Here is a 22,080-nt window from a genome sequence, read left to right as displayed (position 1 = left end):
GTGGTCCTTGGCACTCTGGAGATCTTCCCGTGACCAGAGCACAGGGAGAACCATGAAGAGGGCAAGGGCTACACCCAGAGGGCTGACGGCCTCAGCCCAACATGGGGATGTTACTCCAAGTGTCATAGGGCAGCTCTGAGCAGGGCACTGACATGATGTGGGTGTTTTTCAAGATTTTGTTTACATATTTATTTGAGAGAGAGAGAGAGAGAGAGAGAGAGAGAGAAAGAGGATGCGCTCACATGTGCAAGCAGGGGGAGGGGCATAGGGAGAGGGAGAGAAAACCTCAAGCAGACTTCACACGAGCACAGAGCCTCACACAGGGCTCGATCTCACGACCCTGAGATCATAACCTGAGGAAAAACCAAGAGTCAGAAGCTTAACCGACTGAGCCACCCAAGCTCCCCTGACGTGGGTGTTTTTTGGAAACTCTCAAACGACTGCTGTGTGGCCAATACTTTCTGCTGGGGCAAAAGTAAAAAACGAGAGAGACCAGTGAGAAGGACTGTCGTACCCTGGAGAGAGATGCTGGCTTGGAGTCCAGTGGTGGTAGCGGAAATGAAGCAGACGTGGCAAATTATGGTTTCAGCACATGTTCCTGAGATGAAGCCAACAGGCCTTGCTGACAGGCCTGGGAGAGGAGGATGAGAAGACGCAAGTGAAGACTGAGCTTAAGAGCAGTGGGGTGAAGGAAGCAGAGGCTCTACTTAGAGAAGACCTACTGTAAGGGCAGCAGAGACAGGAAGTGGTAACTACACAGGGATGTGGAGTCCAGGGAGAGGATCTTGTTTGGCTGGATAATTGTTTGTGGGTTTGAGGTAAAAGATACTACAGGATGTCTAGTGGAAATGATCCAGCACAGAGAGAGAAAGACTGAGAGTCAGGAAGGGAGGTGCCTGTATCAGTGGTGAGAAGGGGTGAAATGCATTCAAACAATGAACGTTTACTGAACACCCATTAGATATTCTTTGTTCTTGAAAGGCTCACGGTCTAAAGCACAAGAAAGTAGAAATAAATTAGGCAGCAAAGTAAGATCCAACAGAGGCAGAGTATGAACGGACTGTGATGGATAAAGGGCGTTCACGTACTATGACAGACTGGGGGATGGGGAAGCAGGCACCGACGGACAGCAAATGAATGGCTGATAACTGATTTGAATTACTGACAGAGTTTGGGCAAATATTTTTTATGCAACTGTTCCCAATTCTACTTTTCATAGGACAAAAACTTTTACCTTTATGCTCCTAAATATCCTTTTGCCTTGCGTAGCTCTTTATTTAGAAGACTGAGCAAACCCGGTTTTTGCAGTCAATAAAAAAAATCTGTTATCAAAACAGTTCATCTAAAAAATTTTTAAAGCTTTACTTACCATTAAAATTTCTTCCCAAGTGCTACATGAATGAGCTCAGAAATATCTTTTCTATTTTGTGATATTCGGTAATACTGACAGAGACGTTCTACAGAGAAGAGATACCGTCACTTTCCGAGCAGCGGGCTGTAGGTTTGGAAGGACCGCTCCAGAAGCCAGGGTGGGTTCGCGTGCACCTGTGCATCTTGCCGAGGTTAGTCACCCCCAGTGTGAGATCAAAACCTGACCCACCCTCTGAGTGTCCTGCTCTGGCCAACCAGGCCAACCAGTCAAGCACAATACAGGACATGAATAAACAGACATTTTATTCCGAAGACTTGTACATATTTTCAAAATGATTCATTTAAAAAATCAGACATTTTTCTGATGCTTCCGTAGTAATACCAACTGCATGAGGTAAGATTTGCTGTTATCAAAAGCCATCACTGGTATTTTTAAAACTCATATAGTAATTCTACAGCAAACACGCTTACCTCTAGAACTATTAACGTTCACAATCACAGATCTTTGAATCTCAAACTAGAACAATGACTGGGTTAACGGCTTCCGCTCAGACAGATTGACTTAAATTTCCCTCTCACTACACCAACCTGCTGGGCTGCATCTCCGTTCACCAAGTGAGGCATCATGGCTACCTCTCCGTTCAGCAATGGTGGCAGTTCCAGAGGGATTTGGTCGGTCATCATCATTGTGACGTACATTCATGGAGAATTTCCCTCAACTGGCTTCCTGCAAAAGAACCACCATTTTTAAAAAAGGATCCAGGACCCCAAAAAGTCACCTATAACATCAGCAATTTAAGCGCAGCACCATGAAGTCAGCTGAAAATCAAATTATTCTGATCCCTGTAGGACCGCACTACCGTGCCAGGCCCCAAGGACGGGTAAAGCCAAAGCAAGGAAATGGCCTGAACTAGGAGACCCCCGACTTGAGTCTCCCAGCAGCCGTGTGAACATCACCTCCCAGACCCAGACTTTGTCGTTTAGTTATAGATTTTTTAAATATATCAGTAATAGTAACTACCCTACCCCCGGGATCTTTCAGGGGCTAAAAGGAGACAACACTGCGAGAAGGTCAGGTGTCAAACCAAAACTGGTGGTATCATTATCTTTAATTACAGAAAATAAGGCCAAAGAGGATGACCTGTAAAAGCAGGTGTTCCCTTCCATTAGGATCAAAAATACTTTTCATAAGCAGTTAATCCAAGCAAGTTAACAAAGCTTATACTGCAATTGTTGCGACTGCTGACCTTGCCACTAATTTGGTAATTAATCATGTTCTAATTATCTCTTGCTCTCGTCATTTCCTTGAATTGAATTTAACCCGCTGTGCATTTACGTCTTTATCACTGTGCAGATCTTGAACTTCCCTGTATCTCAGACAGAACCCATAGCACTTTGCACGGAGAAGGGCTGAAAGGCAGACCACCTTACTTCTACAGAATAAATGATTTTCATGCAAGTATTCAAAACAGCACAAAGCCCATTGTCATTCCAAAATGGTACTTGCTCCAAAACCTAGCCTGCCAATTCAACAGTGGGAAAACAGCAACAAATTCCGGTTCAAAATTTTAACTTGTTCTTTAAGAAGTATTCACGTATCCTTCACTTATGCCTAAAAATTTATGGCATAAGAAGCTTAATATCATGTGCAAAGAAGACAAAACAAAGACACACATTTTAAATGCACTCAAACAAATGGACACGTACAATCATCACTCATAATGAAGTCCCCTCCAAATATCAAATCAAGGCTATCTGATCAATGAAACCTTTAATCCAAATCCCAATTGGAAACCCCAATATCCAAATCAGGTAAAACAGTGGGACAAATCCTTTGATGATTGTCTCAAATGTGTCTCAGGTATGACAAATAAAATATTTCTCATTCTTAAACCCCTCCGTCTGAACATTAAATACACTTCCCTCTCCCGCAATCCCACCCAAAAGAAACTCCTTCCCTGGAAGTATCAAATGATGCATAAAAGCCACCCAAGAGACTGTAAACTTTTTCATTTTAAAAAGGTAAAATTTTACACTATTCATTATAACCCCATTTGGAGAAACTAATTATTTTAAGCACCAAACAATGAAGTCTTGTCCCAACTAGGGAAGCACATTCTATAACAGGTCTTATAATTCAGCGTTAATAGTACCATCATGCTGTTTTATGGGGCAATTACTTAGTTCCTAAGCAAATAAAAGTACAAAACCCAAAGCCCAATAGTTTATCCTGATGAAGGAAACAGATTCTTACACAATAAAATTAACTAAGATAATTCCATTGACACTATCATGACATCACTGTTTGATTGAGTAGGTCAAAGGAGGGAGAACTGGTGTCCATTGCAATTTTATTTCTAATATACTTAATCCTACTAGTGCATGAGGAAAGGACAGCTACTTGCCCCAGACTGCTGACATTACCCAGGCTTGTTTCTTAAGTGGAATGTTTTATTTCATGTTTCTTCCAAATTGCAGGTTGGATAAACAGGGCAGTAATTTACATCAGGGGTCTGAGTATAAAGCCCCTGGGGTGAGGCAGCCCTCTCCTCCACCTCTCCCTCACCACGCCCCGGAGAGTTCCAAGGCACTTGCTGGTGATGCTGTGGTGCAGATAAGGGCTCCGTCTTCTCTCCCTTCCCTGCTGAAGCAGTGAGGGGCCAAGGCCCTCTGGCACACGAGCAGTCCCAGGCGTCTCGCACAGACAAGCACAAGGACGGAACCTCTCCTCTTTTCTCACCCAAAGAGGCAGCAGGAGCAAACTGACTTCAGGGCTTGCCCCTAGGTCCGTTCAGCCTCTACTCGAGGTCCTTCCACTACGCCAGAGAATAGTAAATAATGAATGGGGGAGGGGCACACGCACAGGACCGAGGTCCCTGGTCAGGACCTGCTCTGGGCTGTAGCTCCTTATGTTCCACGTGGGCCAACACAGCTGCCCGATTTTTCAGTACTGGGGTTTGAGACTCAAATCCAATTAACCGGTGCTATTTTATTCCTATTTCTGTCCCTTGGGGATCACTGCAGGTACTGGGTAGCAGGAGACAGTTGTAATCTGAAACCGGATTCCGGTATTTCTGGTCCCCTGTCCCTAATACCAAGGAAGAGCTCAATGCCAACACTGTATCTAACAGTGACAATTCCAATTTAAGAAAACTTCTGGTTGGTGCCAAGTTAAACAATGGCGCTCGCTATTAACAGGAACACTCTTAAGCACAAGAGGTCAGGTCCAAATTATGGAGTTAAGCTCCAGGCTCTGCCAACTGTGGGATAAGGGGATAGACCTGAGGCCTACAAAGGTCCCATGTAGGATGGGAGAGTAGGGGACCCACACAGAGCTACAAAAAAACCCAAAGAAACGAAGTCCACTGGAGAAAGGAGATGATTATAATTTTATTTGCTTTTGAAAACGGTACAGGCAACTTTGTAATGCAACTATTCTATAAAGAAAAAAGATGCCTGAATCCTTTTTTTTTTTCCTACTACAATGGATTACCTCCCTCACAGATGTGTAGTGGTTGCTGCAGATTACTGGGAGGGGGGGCCAGGAAGGGAAGAGGGGGAACCGTACATATAAGAAAGTCAACTACATGACAATCACTCAGACAGCAATCAGTGCGAATTTATAAACATCACACTCTCCTAATGTCTCAACTCAACCAACACTGTTGCTCATGGAGTAAACTGAAGGATGAATAAAGTGAATAAAAACCACTGTGAAGCCTGGCACGGAGCCTCACTTCTCCATAACCGAAGCTGTTGATCCTCTTGTCCCTAGGCCACGGGCTTGCTAAAATCCAAAGCCTGTTTTCTAATCCCTAAGAGTTTTATCAGGGGTAAACCAGACTTTATCCTGAGTGGAGTATCAGGTACAAGATTCATCTAGGTGGGGTGGTACATGCAGCCAGCAATACTTAAATTCCCATTTCTAGGCTCTATGCCCATACATAGAATAGTTTCATTTGCCTGGAATGCAAGAGATATAATGAAAAAAGTCAGTAACTTCTCTCTAAGCAAGATAATGCCCAGCTATTTAGCAAGGCGACGGCCTGCCAAGTTGTCCCTTAAAATGATCATGAATTACAAACAGTTTAGCGTCACAGATGAAGCAATAAATGTGGAAGGCGTATTATCCAAACAGTTAACTTTAAGGACCAAAACTTCCCTTATCTGTAATGACTGTGGATAGGAAGGGCACATCTCGCTCTTTATAGAGCAGGCTGGCCATAACTCGATTTTTTCTTAGGGATGTGGGTCACTGTTCCCAACAATACTGTGCTCAGTCACAAGGTGACGTGTTAAGGAGTTACTGAGGCATTCTGACCTTACATATCCGGGGAAATTCACCCCTACTTTGAGATCTTATGTGTGATTGTTGGTTTTTTCCTCTTTCTCATTGGCCAATACTGCAAACCACACCCCCCGTGCATTTGGGGACCGTATCCTAAATTTGCTGTCTTCCATCTTCCTTGGGCTAAGAAGCCAGATTGCTAGTCCTGTACGCACATGTACGCACATCCCTGCGGGATCACTGAAGCTCCCCTATGTGCCTTCAACCAAACTCCTTGATCATTTGCTGATTATCAGCTCTAAGGGAAGCTGAATGGCCAGACGGGTAACCTCCGGAAAATAGAGCTATGACTGTTTTTTGTTATAGTCAGAAAGTCTCAGGAGAAACCACCCTGACAAAACACTTATTTTCCTGGTCTGGGTTCCTTCTCCCGTAGACAGATGTGCATCCGAGCTGGCCAAATGGATCCCAGAACTCAGGTATTTTATTCAAGGCCGTACCACATTCACATTGCCCCCTCATACACAACCAAGTTCTTGCAAGGACCCCATTCATTAGACCACCTACCCTTCACACATGAAGAATAAAAATGTGCTGCAAAACTAACACGGATTAAAAAATGGAAATAGATGACCCCTACTACAATGCTTCTAATCCTCTGAACTTTTTTTTCCTCTCACAGAGCTCCAAGGTTTCACTCCTTTTCTTCATTGTGTTCTTACCCATACTTCCATTTCAAAGAATTTGGTAACAACCACAGGCCTTCACGACCTCTCCCCCTAACCACACATCCTAACACTAAAACCACAAGTGCTTCAGGCCCAGCCAGTTGTAGTCTTTTGACTGCCAGGGGAGGGATGCCACGTGAGCACTTGTGGTTACCTTCCGCCTCTCCTAGGAGAGCAGGTCGTTTGCCACCTTCTGTACCTGCCAGCCCGGCGGGCGTGAAGGGAAGAAGGCCCTCCTGCAATAGTGGCAGGGGTGGGGGCTGGGCGCTCCAAGAAACAAAATGAACAGATCCTCACTGTTAGTAAGACATTTAACTCCGTCCAAATATGCCCCCAAAGCTTTTAAAGAACACCTTATTTTAAAAGAATATTACAAAAGGTCTTCAGTTTTTACATTACTCTAGGCAACTGGCTGATTACCTTTTCCTCTTATGTTGCTTCCCCCACTCCAAGTCTAAAAAGGTTTTCCACGGTATTTTGGCCCCAGCCTATACCAAGAAACAGACTGGCCAAATTCATGAAAAACCTGATTCTCAGGAGAGAACCGCAGATCCATTTCCAAAGGCCAGAGAAAGCAATTATATGCTAGGAAGCTTTTCTGACTTGAAAAAAACCAAAGCCCTAATCACTGCTGGGAGAGTTTTAAGTCCGTGGACCTGGCCTTCAAATTAGTAACAAAATGTCCTGGTCCCTCACTCCGTGGGCCAATGACCCAAATTTCCTTACATTAATTCAAGATGTGAATTAGCAGTACAGTACCCAAATTAGTTTCAGATGACAAGAGAAAAAGAAACGTAGCAGCAGCAAAAGGAACAAAGTATAACCATCAGAACGGAAGGAACCATCCCGGTTGCATGCGAAGGAGGTGACTCTCCGTGTTAAATCAAGTCAGCGCGGAGGCATCGGCTCCCAGGCTCACACTTCACCTACGCTCTGATGTGGGTTCTGACTGCCTTCTAGACTGTCCCAGGGAAGTGTCTAAAAAAGCAGATGCAGTAGGGGAATCAGGAAGAAGATTGCACATGATCTGTGCTAACTTTTTGCTTCCATTCTGCAATTTAAAATGCACTTTCAGAAACCAAATGGTTCCTTGATGAAAGGGAAACTGATGGAAACACATCAATTACAGGATCCTATTATAAAACAATTGGGCAAATAAATAACCTAATAAATACTAATAAATAATCTTCAAAATTCACACCACTAAAGATAACTGTGATTCTATAAAGTTTGTATCTTTTTCCAATAAAATACAGATTAACCAATCACATTCACATAATCGAAACAGCATGTAAACATTTTGTTTGCAACATGCCGGTCCTACAGCCTGAGAAAAATATCATCATGGGCACATTAGTAAAATCAAAGCTTGATTCATACTTCAAGAAAATGTCCTTCTCTGCTAAAAATACCCATTGACTTCTAATATTGTGGGCCCAGTTTCAGAAAATTGTCACAAACACATCAGAGAAATGTTCTAGCGATTTATGTAATAGTAATAAGAAAAAAAACAAAACAAAAACCAACAACTTTTTTCCTGTTGTGAAGGCAAAAAAACACAAAAAACAAAACAAAAACAGCAGTAGTCAAAAAGACAACAGGACCAACTTTTCAGCACAGAAGCCAGGGGTTTTGCTTTGCTGGGTTGTGTTTGGGGCAAAGGGGTTTGAGAGGTTACTAAAAAATTACTGTATTCTCTTTTAAATGAATGTAATTATCAGCAAGCTAACGCTTTATGAGCGATTACAAGTTTCTGAACGGCTTCCAATATAAAACCTAAGTCTAATAAAAATTTATCATGACAAACGTTTGTGCAGCTGACTTACACTTGTTTGTGCCATGGCTGTAGTAACAAATAAAAACGCAGAAAAGTCACATTTTGACAGAGAACCAAAGAGCATAGGGAAAAAAAGAAACAACTGTGTTCACGAACCTCTTCTCATACCCGTGGCTTTATCCATGTATGCCGTCAGTCACAAAGACTGACAATTCCTCATGTGTGGTCTTCCTTTGTAAGCTTTATTAGCAAGATTCAGAAAGACAAAGAGGGAGGAGGGAGAGAGCTGGAGAGATGAGGAGAGAGAAGGAAAGAAAGTTAGCTGCACGCATTCCTACAGCTAATGTGATGTCACAGGACCCTTTGCTGTTTTCTTTTCCTCATCAGGAAAAACGCTTTCCTTACTGCTCCACTCGGGTTTTAAGAGGTAAACCCCCAGACTGGTATTGCAAGACCTAGAAACTCTGAAAAGGGTTGTCATTTCTAGCCTTCTGAGCAAAACTAGAAACAGCTTTCTAATAATAACTATGGAAGCACCAAGGGGGGGGGGATGATTCAAACAAAACAAATACTGTACAACCATCTTTCCCTCCGAAATTGAGAAAAAGCCACTCATCAATCAACACACATCTGTTTCTGCCACCTCCCTGTGACGAGGACAGCAGAGTTCAGTTTTCCCTTGCCAGCGACACGAAACCAATGCCCCGCGCCTGGCTCTGCCCATGCAGATGACCATGTGGCCATTTATGACCCTGGACACGAGAAAGCTGGGGTGGCTTCAGGGCTTTTTCTTGCACTCACCTCTCCCACACTCTGTGGGCTGGAAAGGTACTTGGGTACAGGCAAACATGCCCCTTTGCTTTTTAATAAATCAAATTAGATTGTGGGGGAGGGGGAAAGGATATGGAGAAGGACTAAGGATTTTTATCAGAAATTTTCACAGCTCCTCGGCAATTAAGAGTTCAAAGGACCAGTGTGTTATGATAAACAGAATTACAGCAGAGCGACCCCAGGACTGGCTATTGCAAAATCTGAGTTCTAATCCAGGCTTTGCCCATTGACTCTGAATCTGACTTAATTTCTTCTTTTATAAAACAACGAGATTATAGATTAGCCTTTAAGATTCCTTCCTGCTCTTAACAGATCATGTTTCAAACACTACTGCCAACTTCATACGGATTAAACGCAAGCTAGGAGAGGTGTACTCGAAACTCGGAAAACCTATAGTTACTCTTACTCGTAAAAGAGAACCTGAGCCTCATACATAAAAGAGAAGAAGAATCTAAGTAAAATGTTGGAAAAAGAACGTATTGAGCAAATAGCGATGGTAATCACTGTTTTTATGCCAACGAAATCTAATTTTACAGCTGAGTTCCACACAGCTGTGGAAGAAAGACTCTTGCCATGGCTTGCCACTTGAATGAAAGAAGGAGTGGTGATAACTGTTCATGCAGAAAAACCTCTTGAGACATGAGCAGTACCTGGAGGTATGCACCCAGCTGGTTGGTTGAGGCACAAATTGTCTGGAATTTGTCTTCTTGTCTGATATGGGTTCATTAGTGAAGTTAAATCACAGCCGTCTAAAAAAGTTCTCAACCTTAAAAACACACTTGCCTTTTGCCTCCAATTATAAACACAGGATATTTAGATGCAGTGTTTAAATCCACAAAGAAATCCTGTGAAATCGAGTTTAGATGAAGAACACCACCACCGCCGCAGCCCTGGATTAAAATAAATAATGGTTTACGCAACAAGTAAAAAAGAATTGTCCACGGTGATCTGGGAAACGAGGAGGGGTGCCAAGTAATCTAATGTATAGGCCCTGTCTTCGAGAAGACCTAGATGCTTTTTGTGGTGTGCTTTTCATTTGCCTTGGCTTTAGGACAAGGCACAGCCATGTCCGAACTCAAAATTACTATACAGAAGGCACAGGCTTCGGTGGGGGGAGGAGTCTCTATAGCTAAGGATTATGTGTAAACATTATAGTAATCTGAGGCTTCTTTTGTAATTCTCCAGAAATATTGCTTCCATAGCACCCCCCCCCCCAGGATGTCCCAAACCTCTAAGGAAACCTAAAACCTGAAGGGAAAAAAAATTATGTCACGAGATATTTGCAATCTCTGGACCTGAGATCCAAATCCATGCATAAGTTACAACTCGGTTCTGCAAATATCAACTAAAAGGAAAGGGGGCCTATCTACCAAAAAAGTTTACCAAACATTTGTTTGTTTTGTTCATTGTTTTTAAATGATGTTTAAAGAAGTTTACAGGTGTAATTAGACGTTTTTATTAGAACACCTCGACTCCAGCTACACTCAGCACAATAAATCTGACATCCCAAGGACGACAGTCTAGCACCTACAAGGAAGCATTCCAAAGCTATGAGCACTTATCCGTACATATATCCAGGCTACCTGTCCTACAGATTTTATCCATGCATGAGAAGAACTGAAAATATGTATTTTCAATGACATTCGGACTTGTGCGGCTGTTTATTATCTTTTTCTGTAGGACATTGGAGAAAGGCTAGAAAACTCCAGTCCAAGAATGAAAAGGTCATTTCTCAAGCCCCCTCCAGTTCAAGGCCTTCCCACCCCTGCACCCCTCTACCTCCCAGCTGCATGAGAAGGTAGGAAGAGATGATAGGGGAAGTCAGAAGACATGCTCTCCTTCCCAGGACCAGAATCTCACTCCTCACCCAGCCCTCGGGCAGAACCATCTGCCTGAGATCCCCAGAGCGCTGCATGTGGTCTGTGGGTCCGGATGTCCCGCACAGGCTCTCCATGTCTCAGCATGTGCATCTGTAATATGGGGTCCTTAACACAACTTCTAGATTCCCCTTTAAAAAAAAACCCAATATGTACTATTATTGTTTCTTTTTTTTTTTTTTTAAAGATTTTATTTATTTATTTGACAGAGATAGAGACAGCCAGCGAGAGAGGGAACACAAGCAGGGGGAGTGGGAGAGGAAGAAGCAGGCTCATAGCGGAGGAGCCTGATGTGGGGCTCGATCCCGTAACGCCGGAATCACGCCCTGAGCCGAAGGCAGACGCTTAACCGCTGTGCCACCCAGGCGCCCCACTATTATTGTTTCTAGGTGCACTCAAGCCACTTTTCTGCAACCGCTGAATACCTAACAGCCATGCGTTAACACCATTTATTTGGGGAGAAATGTGTGCTATGAGCACCAAATGACTGGCTGCTTCTGGAAAAGTTAGAAGAGCTCCGCGGCTCCTCCTTCAGCCCGGTGGGGCGAAGGCACTGTGCGAAGCACCGGCACACTAGTGCTCATCCAGCCTCACCAGTGTCACCTGAAGTCGGCGGGCTTCCCCTTTACCAGACGGAGCGACCATCGACTAATCGGCCCAAGGAGACTCAAACAGGAAGCGACGGTCAGGAGTCACTGCTCTCTTGGCCAGCTGATTATAACGTTCAAGGATCCCGCAACCAACAGAGAAGTGGAAAAGCTGACGAAGAATTCACAGGTCAGTGGTTTTAAAAATTCGATAAAACATTATCATGGTGAGTGTTTCCCAGTGTATCTCATTGTTGAGTCACTGCTGTGCACCTGCAGCTAACAGGCTACTGTGTGTCAACTCTATTTCTTCCCCCCTCTTTTTTTTTTAATTGAACAAGCACATGATACAAAATTCAAAAAGTAACTTTCAAAGAAACCTGATAAAAGTGTATTTCTCTCCTATCCAGCCAGCTGCTCCCTTACATCCTTACCCAGGTGCAGATATAACAATTTTTAGAACCTTTTTAAAGTAGCTTAAGGAAGGCTAAGCTAATTCATTGTATCATCGTGTAGTCTAGATGGTTAGAAATTAACCAGGGAGGAAAACAAACCCTGCATAAGCCAGATTTTAAACTCCCAAAGGGATATCCTCCATGGGGATTTTTAAGGAGCTGTGCCCTGACTAAATACAAAAGCAAAATTACTTCACAAAGGCAGGCAGCTTAGCCAGTATTGAGGAGGCTGCAAGAACAGGCCTTTGCTACCAAGGGTTTCAAGATTCTATTATTTTTGATTATCTAAAAAGGACTTAGTCGAAAAGACACCTTCTAAAATAGCATCAAACCAAAGGACCTGAACAAAAATCACCATCCGTTGTCGGAACAAATATTTACTGAGTGCCCACTATATGCCAGGCATGGAACTAGAATCCTAGGATTCTAGAAATACAGGCATGGGGTTAAACAGCATTACAGTGAAACGTTATACTCAGTAACGAAAACGAAATCCACACTGGACACTTCTGATGAAACAACACAAAGTCAGCAGACCTCCATGCTCTATGCAACCTTTCATCTGAGATAAGCTCCAGGGTCTAAATTTGGTTTCCCAGCTGTGGCCTCTTTTCTAGTCTTAAGTGTTCCAGAAGATGAATTTGTCTTCAAAACATGCCCCCAACACCTCAATCTTCATTTCTGATCAGCCAGGAGGATACTAAAATTATTTCTTTAATCAGCTCATATAGGATCCAACCATGTTTATTTTACAAACTCAGTTTTGTTTACTTATATAGATGTCATATAACATCCGTTATAAGGAAAACAGTCTGCATCATTAAGATCATTGATGTTTTGTCTGATTTATACTTAAATATGTATTTTAAAGATTTCTGACATTTCATTACTAACCGTAGATGTTGGTTCAAATATACACACACACACAAACACACACACACACACGTTTTAAATATGATTCTTTTCTCCACCTCTATGAGGAAGGGAATGGGTGTCAATGAGAGAACAGTATATGAAACACTGAAAATCAGTTTATAAGCATGGTGTTATTTCTTGAAGAATCACTACAACTGATGACAATCTCATAAGTAGCTTTGTATTTCACTTAATGTAATTGAACACAAAGCAAACACCAGGTGTTTCTTAGAGCTTATAACGTACTGAAACAGAAAATTCACATGAAATGACAAAACTTGCAAAGAAACAAATTAGCAGGTGCATAGACTCCTGTAAGGGAACATCTATTTATGATTTCAGATTAGCCCATTACTATAAAATTTTAATGAGATAATGTATGCAAACCACATTAAATCAGACTGACATTTTTTAAACTACAAAAATGTGGAATTCTTTAGAAAAAAAAAACCATCACATACCACAGATCATTAAGGAGGCTGGTTTAACAGATGAAAATAATGACTGGTATACACACACAATTTATGTGCAAATGTATGAATCTAAATGTTTGAATGTACGGTGCTTGCCTATATTCTAAATACTCCCTGTGAATAATGAGGACATCCTTAATTATACTAATATAATTTGTTAAGAAAATGTAAGGGGGCTGCATTCATTTATTTAATGAATACATATCTAGGTTCTACTTTTATACTGAAATCATGCAAGTTCTAAATCTAAGGAGTCTGTTGTTGGCAGATTTCAAAATTTTTCCAACAAAATAATTTTAAATTTCAACTCTGATACAAAACCCGTGTTCTCCAATTTTCAGATTTCCCCGTATGAGAAGGCATGAAAAACACACGAGAAAGAGTTTCCATTAACGTGACTGAAGAACTCAAGCACAGAGAATGAGAAAGACAAATAACATTTTAGGGTTATTAATAGTTATGACTTCACGGACCTCACAAAAGGGTCTCAGGAATGCCCAAGGGTCCCCCATACCACACTTTGAGAACCAAGGCACCAAACTAACTTGCTTAGATGTAAAAAGACGAAAATGTTAAATTCACTCTCTAGTAGACAAAGATTGTGGTCCCTATTTTATGTTCTGTACACCCACAACTCACCTGACAAGAGTCTGAACAAAAAACACATTAATGAAAATGAAAAGCTCTCCAAATTCAAGCATGGATTTCTCTCCCCAGGACTTTATGATACATTCTTTAAAGCACTTTGGTGAACCAAATTCATTTGGTAAAATCTTGAAGGAAGTAAGAGCAGTAGGCTGGAGGGATAAGAAATGGATGTTGAGGGCCAGGTCCTCCCCTGTGGGGACAGTCAGCGAAACTAGAGTTCAGGAACAGGGTGGGACCTGACTCCAATAAATCCCAGGCCCACTAGCTGGGACTCGCGCTCAGCATCTATGGTCAGACTCATGCCCTGCATTTAAAGCAAGCGATCAACTGGAACCACAATCATGGTGGACGTGATGGGGTTGCCCCGGTCACACATCTAGCATGCTAGCTTAGTTCACTGACAGGCTGGTGTGCTCGTTAGGGAGGCTGGAAAGATATATCCTACTGGAAAAATGTTTATTCTTTCAGATGGAGAAGGAAAATCTGGGACCACTGAGTTGATGGAGCCCCTTGAAGAAATTTCTGGAATTATGGAAGTAGCTGGAAGAATAATGGCCAAGGCAACCATTATGTGTGCGTCTTAAGTCCAGTTTACAGAAGAGAACCATCCTTTTGATCTTGGACTTTACAAAGAAGCTGTGAAAAATCACCCATGGGTTCCCCCAGTTTTCCTTTGGGGATTGTGCAATAATGACTGATCTCGATGCATTTTTTATGACTGCAAATGAGCTACACTGAAGACTGTTAAAGGAGGCCCCTGATATTTGAGGGAGAGATTTCTGTGATTTTTAATATTTAATTTGTTCTCTTTTTAATTTCACTTACCTAACTTTATTAGAGATTGCAAGAACACACTTTTGATGGAACCTGTATATTCACAGTTCTCACCTAAGTCCTCACTGAAAATCACTTCTCTGGTATATGGTCAAGTAAGATGCAAGAACAAAAGCAGGTGTGTTAAGTTTAGTTTTATTTTATTAATAAAAGTTTAAATGGTTAAAAAAAAAAAGAAAATCAAGCCCAAGGAATAAAGACAAAAAAAAAATGTTATGTTGCCATTCCCAAGTAAGAATCGTACCTACTCTGATCTCTAGACTACTGCTCAATGAGCCCACTCTAAACCCAGAGACAACTTGATCTAGTATTTTCTAGGGTCACTAACTTATTTTCTTTTGCCACAGCCTATTAAGTCTTTCATCAAAGAATCCAAAAAAAAGTTCTCTGTGGCCTAAGTAGAACTCTTAAAACAAGAAACTCAAGTTTCAAATATAGACAAGTCAGCAAGACTGCAATTCACCTCCCAGAGCAACAAATTAGCAAAATTAAAATATGGCACAGCTAACTGATTTGCATTCAAGAAACAATACCAGATAAGAGACTTCCCTTTTATTTTTAAAAATAGATTTAACAGGCATATTAATTTTCCACTGGCCACTATAAATAAATGGAACTCCAAAATATCTTTCTCTGCAAGGGCGTTCTGGCCAGTCCATGTTAGCCTGACCCCGAGTGGCATGTGTATTTACATTGCCGAGAAGCCGCATTGTGCGCTGGTGGGAAACCACTTCTCACAAACCTCCCATTCAACGCGGGCTCCACAATAGGTACTCACACAGGAAGCAGGCCTTGCTAAGAGCACCTCTGGTTGTTCCAGAGAGAACTTTTCCAAGGCAGCGGGCCGGTGAACCACTGTAAATGCCATGTTCACAGGCCCTGACTGCCTCCACTTCACGGTCCACAAAGCCGGTGTTGTCCACAACCACTGCCCCGAGTTCTTCAAGGTGAAATTCAAATTGTCACAAATTCCATTCCATTTTTCTAGCTAATCTCTCAGGACATCACTTTAATATATATATTATATGTGTACAATATATATATTATATGTGTACTATATATATTATATGTGTATGATATATATGTGTACGATATATATGTTATATGTGTACGATATATATTATATGTGTGTAATATATATTATGTGTATAATATATATATATATATCACAAAGCTGTAACTTTTTTCTCAAATACACTGTAAAATACTCCAAGAATCTACTGCTTTTCAAAGTCCTATGAGAAGTGTTCACACTGAATATATAATTTAAAATAGCAAAGCTTCAAAAATTACTTCATTATCTCCGCTGAAAATTATGCTTCCTTAAATACTAACCTTTTTTTTTTTTTAACTGCAAGGGAAAAAATAATTATTTAACGCCTCACAGAAAAGCAGGCGTGGTCAACATCACATCAGTAATGGCTTCTGTACACGTATGTGAGGGGGTAACGGTGACCGCTTACATGCCATCAAATGCACCAACAGGAGGCTGAAAAATACAGTTAGTAAATAGGTTCTGTCAACTCAATATTGAACTACTGAACTACTGCAAACTCTTTCTTCCCTACTTCAAGACGTAAAAAACACAACCTGGTTCTTTCAAAATGTTCATTAAATTCTCAATGCCCCGGTTTCTCAACCTGCAAAAGAGAGGTAACAGCTGTTTCCTACAGTAATATTTTTAGACCATTAAATAATTTAATGATATTGGGCAAAGGGCAACTCTTCTGGACTGTTTTTCTCATTTCTCTAATTAAAGGACTGAACTCTACGATCAAGGTCCCTGCCAGCTCTAATAGTCTATCAGTTTGGGCCCAGCAACAAAGACGATCACAATTAACACATACCTGAATTTATTAGAAGTATAATACTTAAGGCAGCCACCGAAGAATAGAAGCTATCTGCACCCACGCCAACCATAAATAATACCACTTACTAGCCACAGGAAGTCACTTTTATAAAACACAAGTAAACCAGAAATACCACGAGGAAATGCTCACGACACAATGTTTGGTGAAATGTACCTAGTCAGAACATACAGGTACATCTAATTGTTTAAAAAGACTGAAATGAAATAGAATCAAACTGCTAACACTGGTTAACCTACAGATAATGAAATGATGAGTTCTATATTTTTTCCTTTGTACTTACTATAGTTTTTAAAGTATCCTACAATGAGCAACTATAATTTTTATCATGATAATGATAAAAGTCAACTTTCAGAAATGTGGTATAATTCCATTTACTTTGCTCCGTGATATGGTTTACATTTTTGTAATGAACGCACTTTCAAATCACTGCCCAACATAAAGTGGAGACCCAACATAAAGAGAAGGATAAGGGTTTTATCCAAGTCTCACAGAACTGGTTTCCACCACTCAACCTTCACTGTGGGAGAGAACAATGGAAGAACATCTCCGGTTAAGTAACAGATTTGGTAACATTTACAAAACCAGCCCTCAGGTCATGCTTGCTGCGTAATCCCCAGATTAGGCATGCTCACCAGGACCAACCCAAACAGTTTTTGTTTTTTCTTGGGTTTTTTTGGTTTTTTTTTTTTTTAAGGGAGTAGGCAAAAGGCAGGTTCCCCAGCCTTACTTTTTTTAGATAACAAGCACTCCAAAAAATCCTCTTCCAACTGCCAAAATAAATCAAACTTTCTGGGTGGAGAACTCTCTGTCAATCAAATGAGACTGAGCAAAGATAAACTAATAATAGAAATCTGTTACATACTTACTTAGCTGTGCTAACTATGCTAGTCCTTAACTAGCACAAAGGATTTCCAAAACCCTGGCTCTGAAAAGTACAGGGTGGAGTTGGAGAGCTCCCTCAGGGTTGGCAGGCCTCCTCCTCAGTGGAAAAGTAACTACCCACTCCTATCTTTGTGGGTTCTTGCCACCGCACCCTCCCTCATGTGAAGCCTTCTAAAAATATTTGTCCCATATTTTCATTCCCTCATCCCCATATATTATAACATATAACACATGTTCACTCTAGGAATCTGGAAATACAGAAAAGCAGAAGTTTCGTTTCTTCATAGTCCTATCACCAAGAAACCTCCACGGGTAAAATGGTGATGTGTTTCAGTTCAGTTTTTTCTATCCACATGAAATGTATACTGTCAGAGGGCTGTAATCTACACAGTACAGATCAATCTGCCTACTGTTTTATTCGCTACTTCATGATCATAACAGTGACAGTGACAACTTAAAAAAAATAAGAACTGGTTCCTAAAAACCACTTTCAGAGATGGTAGCAAAAATCCTCTTCTAGGGTCCTTGACCTTGGCAGAAAGATAGGGGAGGGGAAACATATTTAACCCATATGCCCAACACACACTTAACCCAGTGCACAGACAGAGGCATAACTTCTTTCTAGACGGGATCAGATCAATGACATGATACTCTTAGAATGTGTACAATTATTTAACTAGAATTAGGAAGTAAATGGCCCCCACAAATTACTGTAAATTCAGTTCACTTCCAAGTTTAATACATATGTTTCTAAAAAGTAAAGTTTTATTCTCTATCTCCTACGAGCTGTAGGATGTTTTAAGTTAACTGTTCATAACACTCCCTTCACAACTATAAACCTACCCTAGCCTCTCAGCAGAACGTATATATCAGGAATCAAGGTCAACAGCACTACACCCCAAAACACTTATCCCTGAGCAGCTAGGTGCAGCGATGCCAGGAAGATTATTAACAGACTCAAACTGGCAAAGACTCTGATGTGACAGAAGTATCTTAACATTAAGTCTGAACACATGTATCACGGCATAGAATAATGAAAAATTGGAAACTACCTCATCCATACAACAGAAGACTAATTTTAAATGCTAGAGAAATGGATGTATTAACAAAGGAAGATGTTCACAACGCACCGTTTATAGGGAAATAACAACATAAGGGAATCACATGTTAAATAAAAGGTCTTTGCCATGGTCTTATTTTTTTAAGATTTTATTTATTTGACAGAGAGAGACAGCAAGAGGGGGAACACAAGCAGGGGGAGTGGGAGAGGGAGAAGCAGGCTTCCCACTGAGCAGGGAGCCCGATGTGGGGCTCGATCCCAAGACGCGTAATGACTGAGCCACCCAGGCGCCCCATGCCCTGGTCTTATTTGTGCAAAACTAGGAATATGTTTATTTTTCACAAAGAAAAAAAAATAGAATATACTCTAAAGTGTTCACAGTGATTATGGTGAGAAGGCAGGATGAGGTTTTATCAACGTGTTCTGATTTTTTTTTTTAATGATGCTTTTGTTGGGGGTGGGGGTGCAGTCTATATAGAACACAAAGCCTCTTAGGGGTACTCATTATTATTTGTCAAAGAATCTAACGGAAAAATGAGAAATGGATAATGGGTATCTGGTCAATGACAAGCCTACTCTACAAGACACACCTCTCTGACTCCCTGATCAAGGCCGCTGGTTGTGACAGCGCCAAGTCTAAAGCTCTGCAATAGCTCGCAGGTGTGGTGTCCCCGTCACTCTAGGCACAGCTGGGCAGACCAGCTTGATGCCCAGGACTGTGAACCTCCTAGAAGCTATTCTCAGTTTCAAGATAGATCAGAGAATCCTAAGTCGAAAACGGAACCTTGAAAAGTTCAGTTCTGAGTCAGACTTGTACGATATCTAAACATCTCTAACAGACCAGAGGCTTGAAAATATTACAACCCAATTTTTTTTATTACTCTATATCCTCCGGTTAGTGATCCCAGGATTTCCTCTCCCAAACAGTCAGTAAAAATACAGTTCTTCGGAATAACAGGATGATAGGAATAGATACGGTCAGAATTAGACAGAACTGTGTCTGAGTCAGTGAAAAACATAAGTTGTTGATTATTTTTAAATCACCACTATGAAAAGGATTCTTCCTTTGATGGAAGTAGGTTATCCCTGACCCCTCCTTTCCATTACCACCTCATTCAGGAATTAAATCAAATCACTTCTAGATTTCTGGAAACCTCTGAAACCAACTTATCCTGCCTACCATCTCTCTATGACCCCCTTCCATCCATTCTACCTGGCACATGCAGACCATGTAATTCATTTCTGGAACATCATGTGCACTAAGTCACTACTCGCTCGAAACCAGCGATCCTTCCAGCAGAGGCTGGAGAAGCACTCGTGGGAGATGCGGAATGAGGGACTTCATACTGTGGGAGGAGCTGACCCACAGCACTAATCGTTCAGCTTCGAGTTTCTCCAGCTAAGATGCAGGAACTCTGCGACCAATTCAAGTGGGGCGCTCGCTAAGGAATGTAGCTTCCTCACAAAGGTCCTCAGCAGCATTATTCATAAGTGCCAACCAAGCAGAAACCACCCAAATATCTGTCAACTTTAGAGTAAATGAAATGGAGTACAACCATACACTGGAATATTCTTTGGTGATAAAAAGAAATGAAGTACTGATACCGGCTACAACATAAACCTTAAAAAGAGTATGGTAAGGGGCTTGCCTATGGTTTTGCCATAGTCTGCTTGACCAGATTGCAACTCTCTGCTATTCGCCCCCAAAAAAACCATTTTTGTGGGTTTAAAAAAAAAAAAGTATGCTAAGTGAAAAAGGCCAGTCACAAAAGGCCACATATTGTATGATTTCCTTTCTACGAATGTCCAGAATAGGTGAACTTCTACAGACAGAAAGTAGATTGGTAGCTGCCTGGGGCTGGCTAGGTGCGGGGATGGAGTCGGGAGTGAGAGCTAACTGTTAGGACAGGGTTTCTTTTCGAAGGTACAAAAATGTTCTAGAATTTGACAGTGGTGATGGTTGTATAATCCTGTGAATAGGATTTAAAAATATTGAATTTTATATCTTAAATGAGTAAACAGTATGGTATGTGAATTATACCTCAATAAAACCGTTTAAAAATACCGATCCCCCCCAATTCCACCACAGAGCAGAATCTCTGGAGGGAGGCCTGGAAATCTCCTCTCTGAACAAGGGCAGAGGATGCGCATTTTCACTAACTACCCCAGAAAAGTCATAAAAGGCGCTAAAGTTAACCCTGCCTGAGCTTTTTCCCAACACTATACACACAGACTTCGTAGATTCTGTACCTCAAAAATGTGTCTCCGGCCCAATACATCCACTCTTGTCACCCACCCCATATAAATGTATTTCCTACCCTAACCTGCACAACCGTCCCTTCTAACCTGTGACTCTCCAGGGAGCACACAACCGCTGGACCTTTGCTCCTGTTACTCTCCGCCTCCTGGGACATCCAACCACTCTTGTCTGGGCCTGACCTGCTACTTAAAGTTACCTCAAGCTTACTCCAGTTCACAACGACCTCTCCTGAGAACCCTCTGGGCATTCATAGCCTCAAGTGTGAAAGGCGTGTGCTGACCACTGGACTTGCCTCCACATCTGAGAGCTTGAGCGTCTCCAAAGAGAGACTCAAAATTCTAGACAAGCAGACTTTTCCATTCAATTTACTTGTTTCATCCAAATAAACTGTCTTGTGCAAATTTTTCCCCTACTTAATTTAATGCAATGGGAAGTTAAATAACTTGTTTTTTTAAAGGCTAGAGAAAGTGTGCATGTTAAAGGGTCCTCAGGGTACTGGTATAGGATGTGGCAAGTGGAAAGGGCTCAGCTATTTGACGAGTTCCTGCGTCCCAAAGAAGTCACTCCCGCAGCTGCAGTCTATTCACGGACTTCTGGGTTCGCTGAGGTATCCGTACAGATCTTTTGCGTGGGGAGACCTCTATTTTCCGTACTGCTTCTGTGTAACATACGATCTTTGCTGTTCCTCTTTTCCAACACTACCAACCCCTATCCAAAACACCGGGAACACGTGTTGGTTTTTCTGCCAGTAATGATGGCTGGAGGACAGTGTTTGAGAGAAAGTGGTTAAGGTTAGAGGTACATTCCACGGCACGAAATGAACAAGGATAACTGACCCATCTTCTGAGCAATGTGCAATCTTATTCTTTCAGACCGGCTACAGCCATTCATTACAGCCCTCCACCCCACCCCCCCATACAGCGCAAGGTCAGCGAAATGCCACAGCACTCGGGTAATATTACTGGAAGCAACACAATTTTGAAAATTGCTCTTCAGTGACTACTCTTGTCAAGATGAATAAACACAAATTCCACATGAAAATGTGTGTCAAAAGGCATTGCCTACTAAGAAAAGCCAACTTTTTGAAGAAGCTAGTAACTTTTGAATCACACTTTATGGGTACAGCTATGCATGCTTATATTTCCAGCAACTACAGTGACGACGTTAACTTCGTAAAGCTTAACTCCAAGATGCCTAGAGCACGTACACGGGGACACACATAC

General features: G+C 41.7%; 1 protein-coding gene and 1 pseudogene across 2 annotated transcripts in view; one reads left to right on the top strand and one right to left on the bottom strand.

Annotated features, from left to right (window-relative positions):
• FNDC3B (fibronectin type III domain containing 3B) overlaps positions 1-22,080 on the bottom strand; it is a 339,246-nt gene that overhangs the window by 265,013 nt on the left and 52,153 nt on the right. For both annotated transcript variants that reach the window (XM_045788650.2, XM_045788651.2), the window contains exon 2: positions 1,960-2,098. In XM_045788650.2, the coding sequence (XP_045644606.2) occupies positions 1,960-2,070 (111 nt within the window). In that variant the 5' untranslated portion in view covers positions 2,071-2,098. The remainder of the gene's footprint in view (positions 1-1,959; positions 2,099-22,080) is intronic.
• Positions 14,292-14,688, top strand: LOC148110205 (replication protein A 14 kDa subunit pseudogene; annotated as a pseudogene).

This window comes from Ursus americanus, chromosome 4 (genome assembly GCF_024610735.1).
Source record: "Ursus americanus isolate L20-20 chromosome 4, mUrsAme1.1.p, whole genome shotgun sequence".
Taxonomy (NCBI): domain Eukaryota; kingdom Metazoa; phylum Chordata; class Mammalia; order Carnivora; family Ursidae; genus Ursus; species Ursus americanus.
This window is presented reverse-complemented; position numbering and strand designations above follow the sequence as displayed.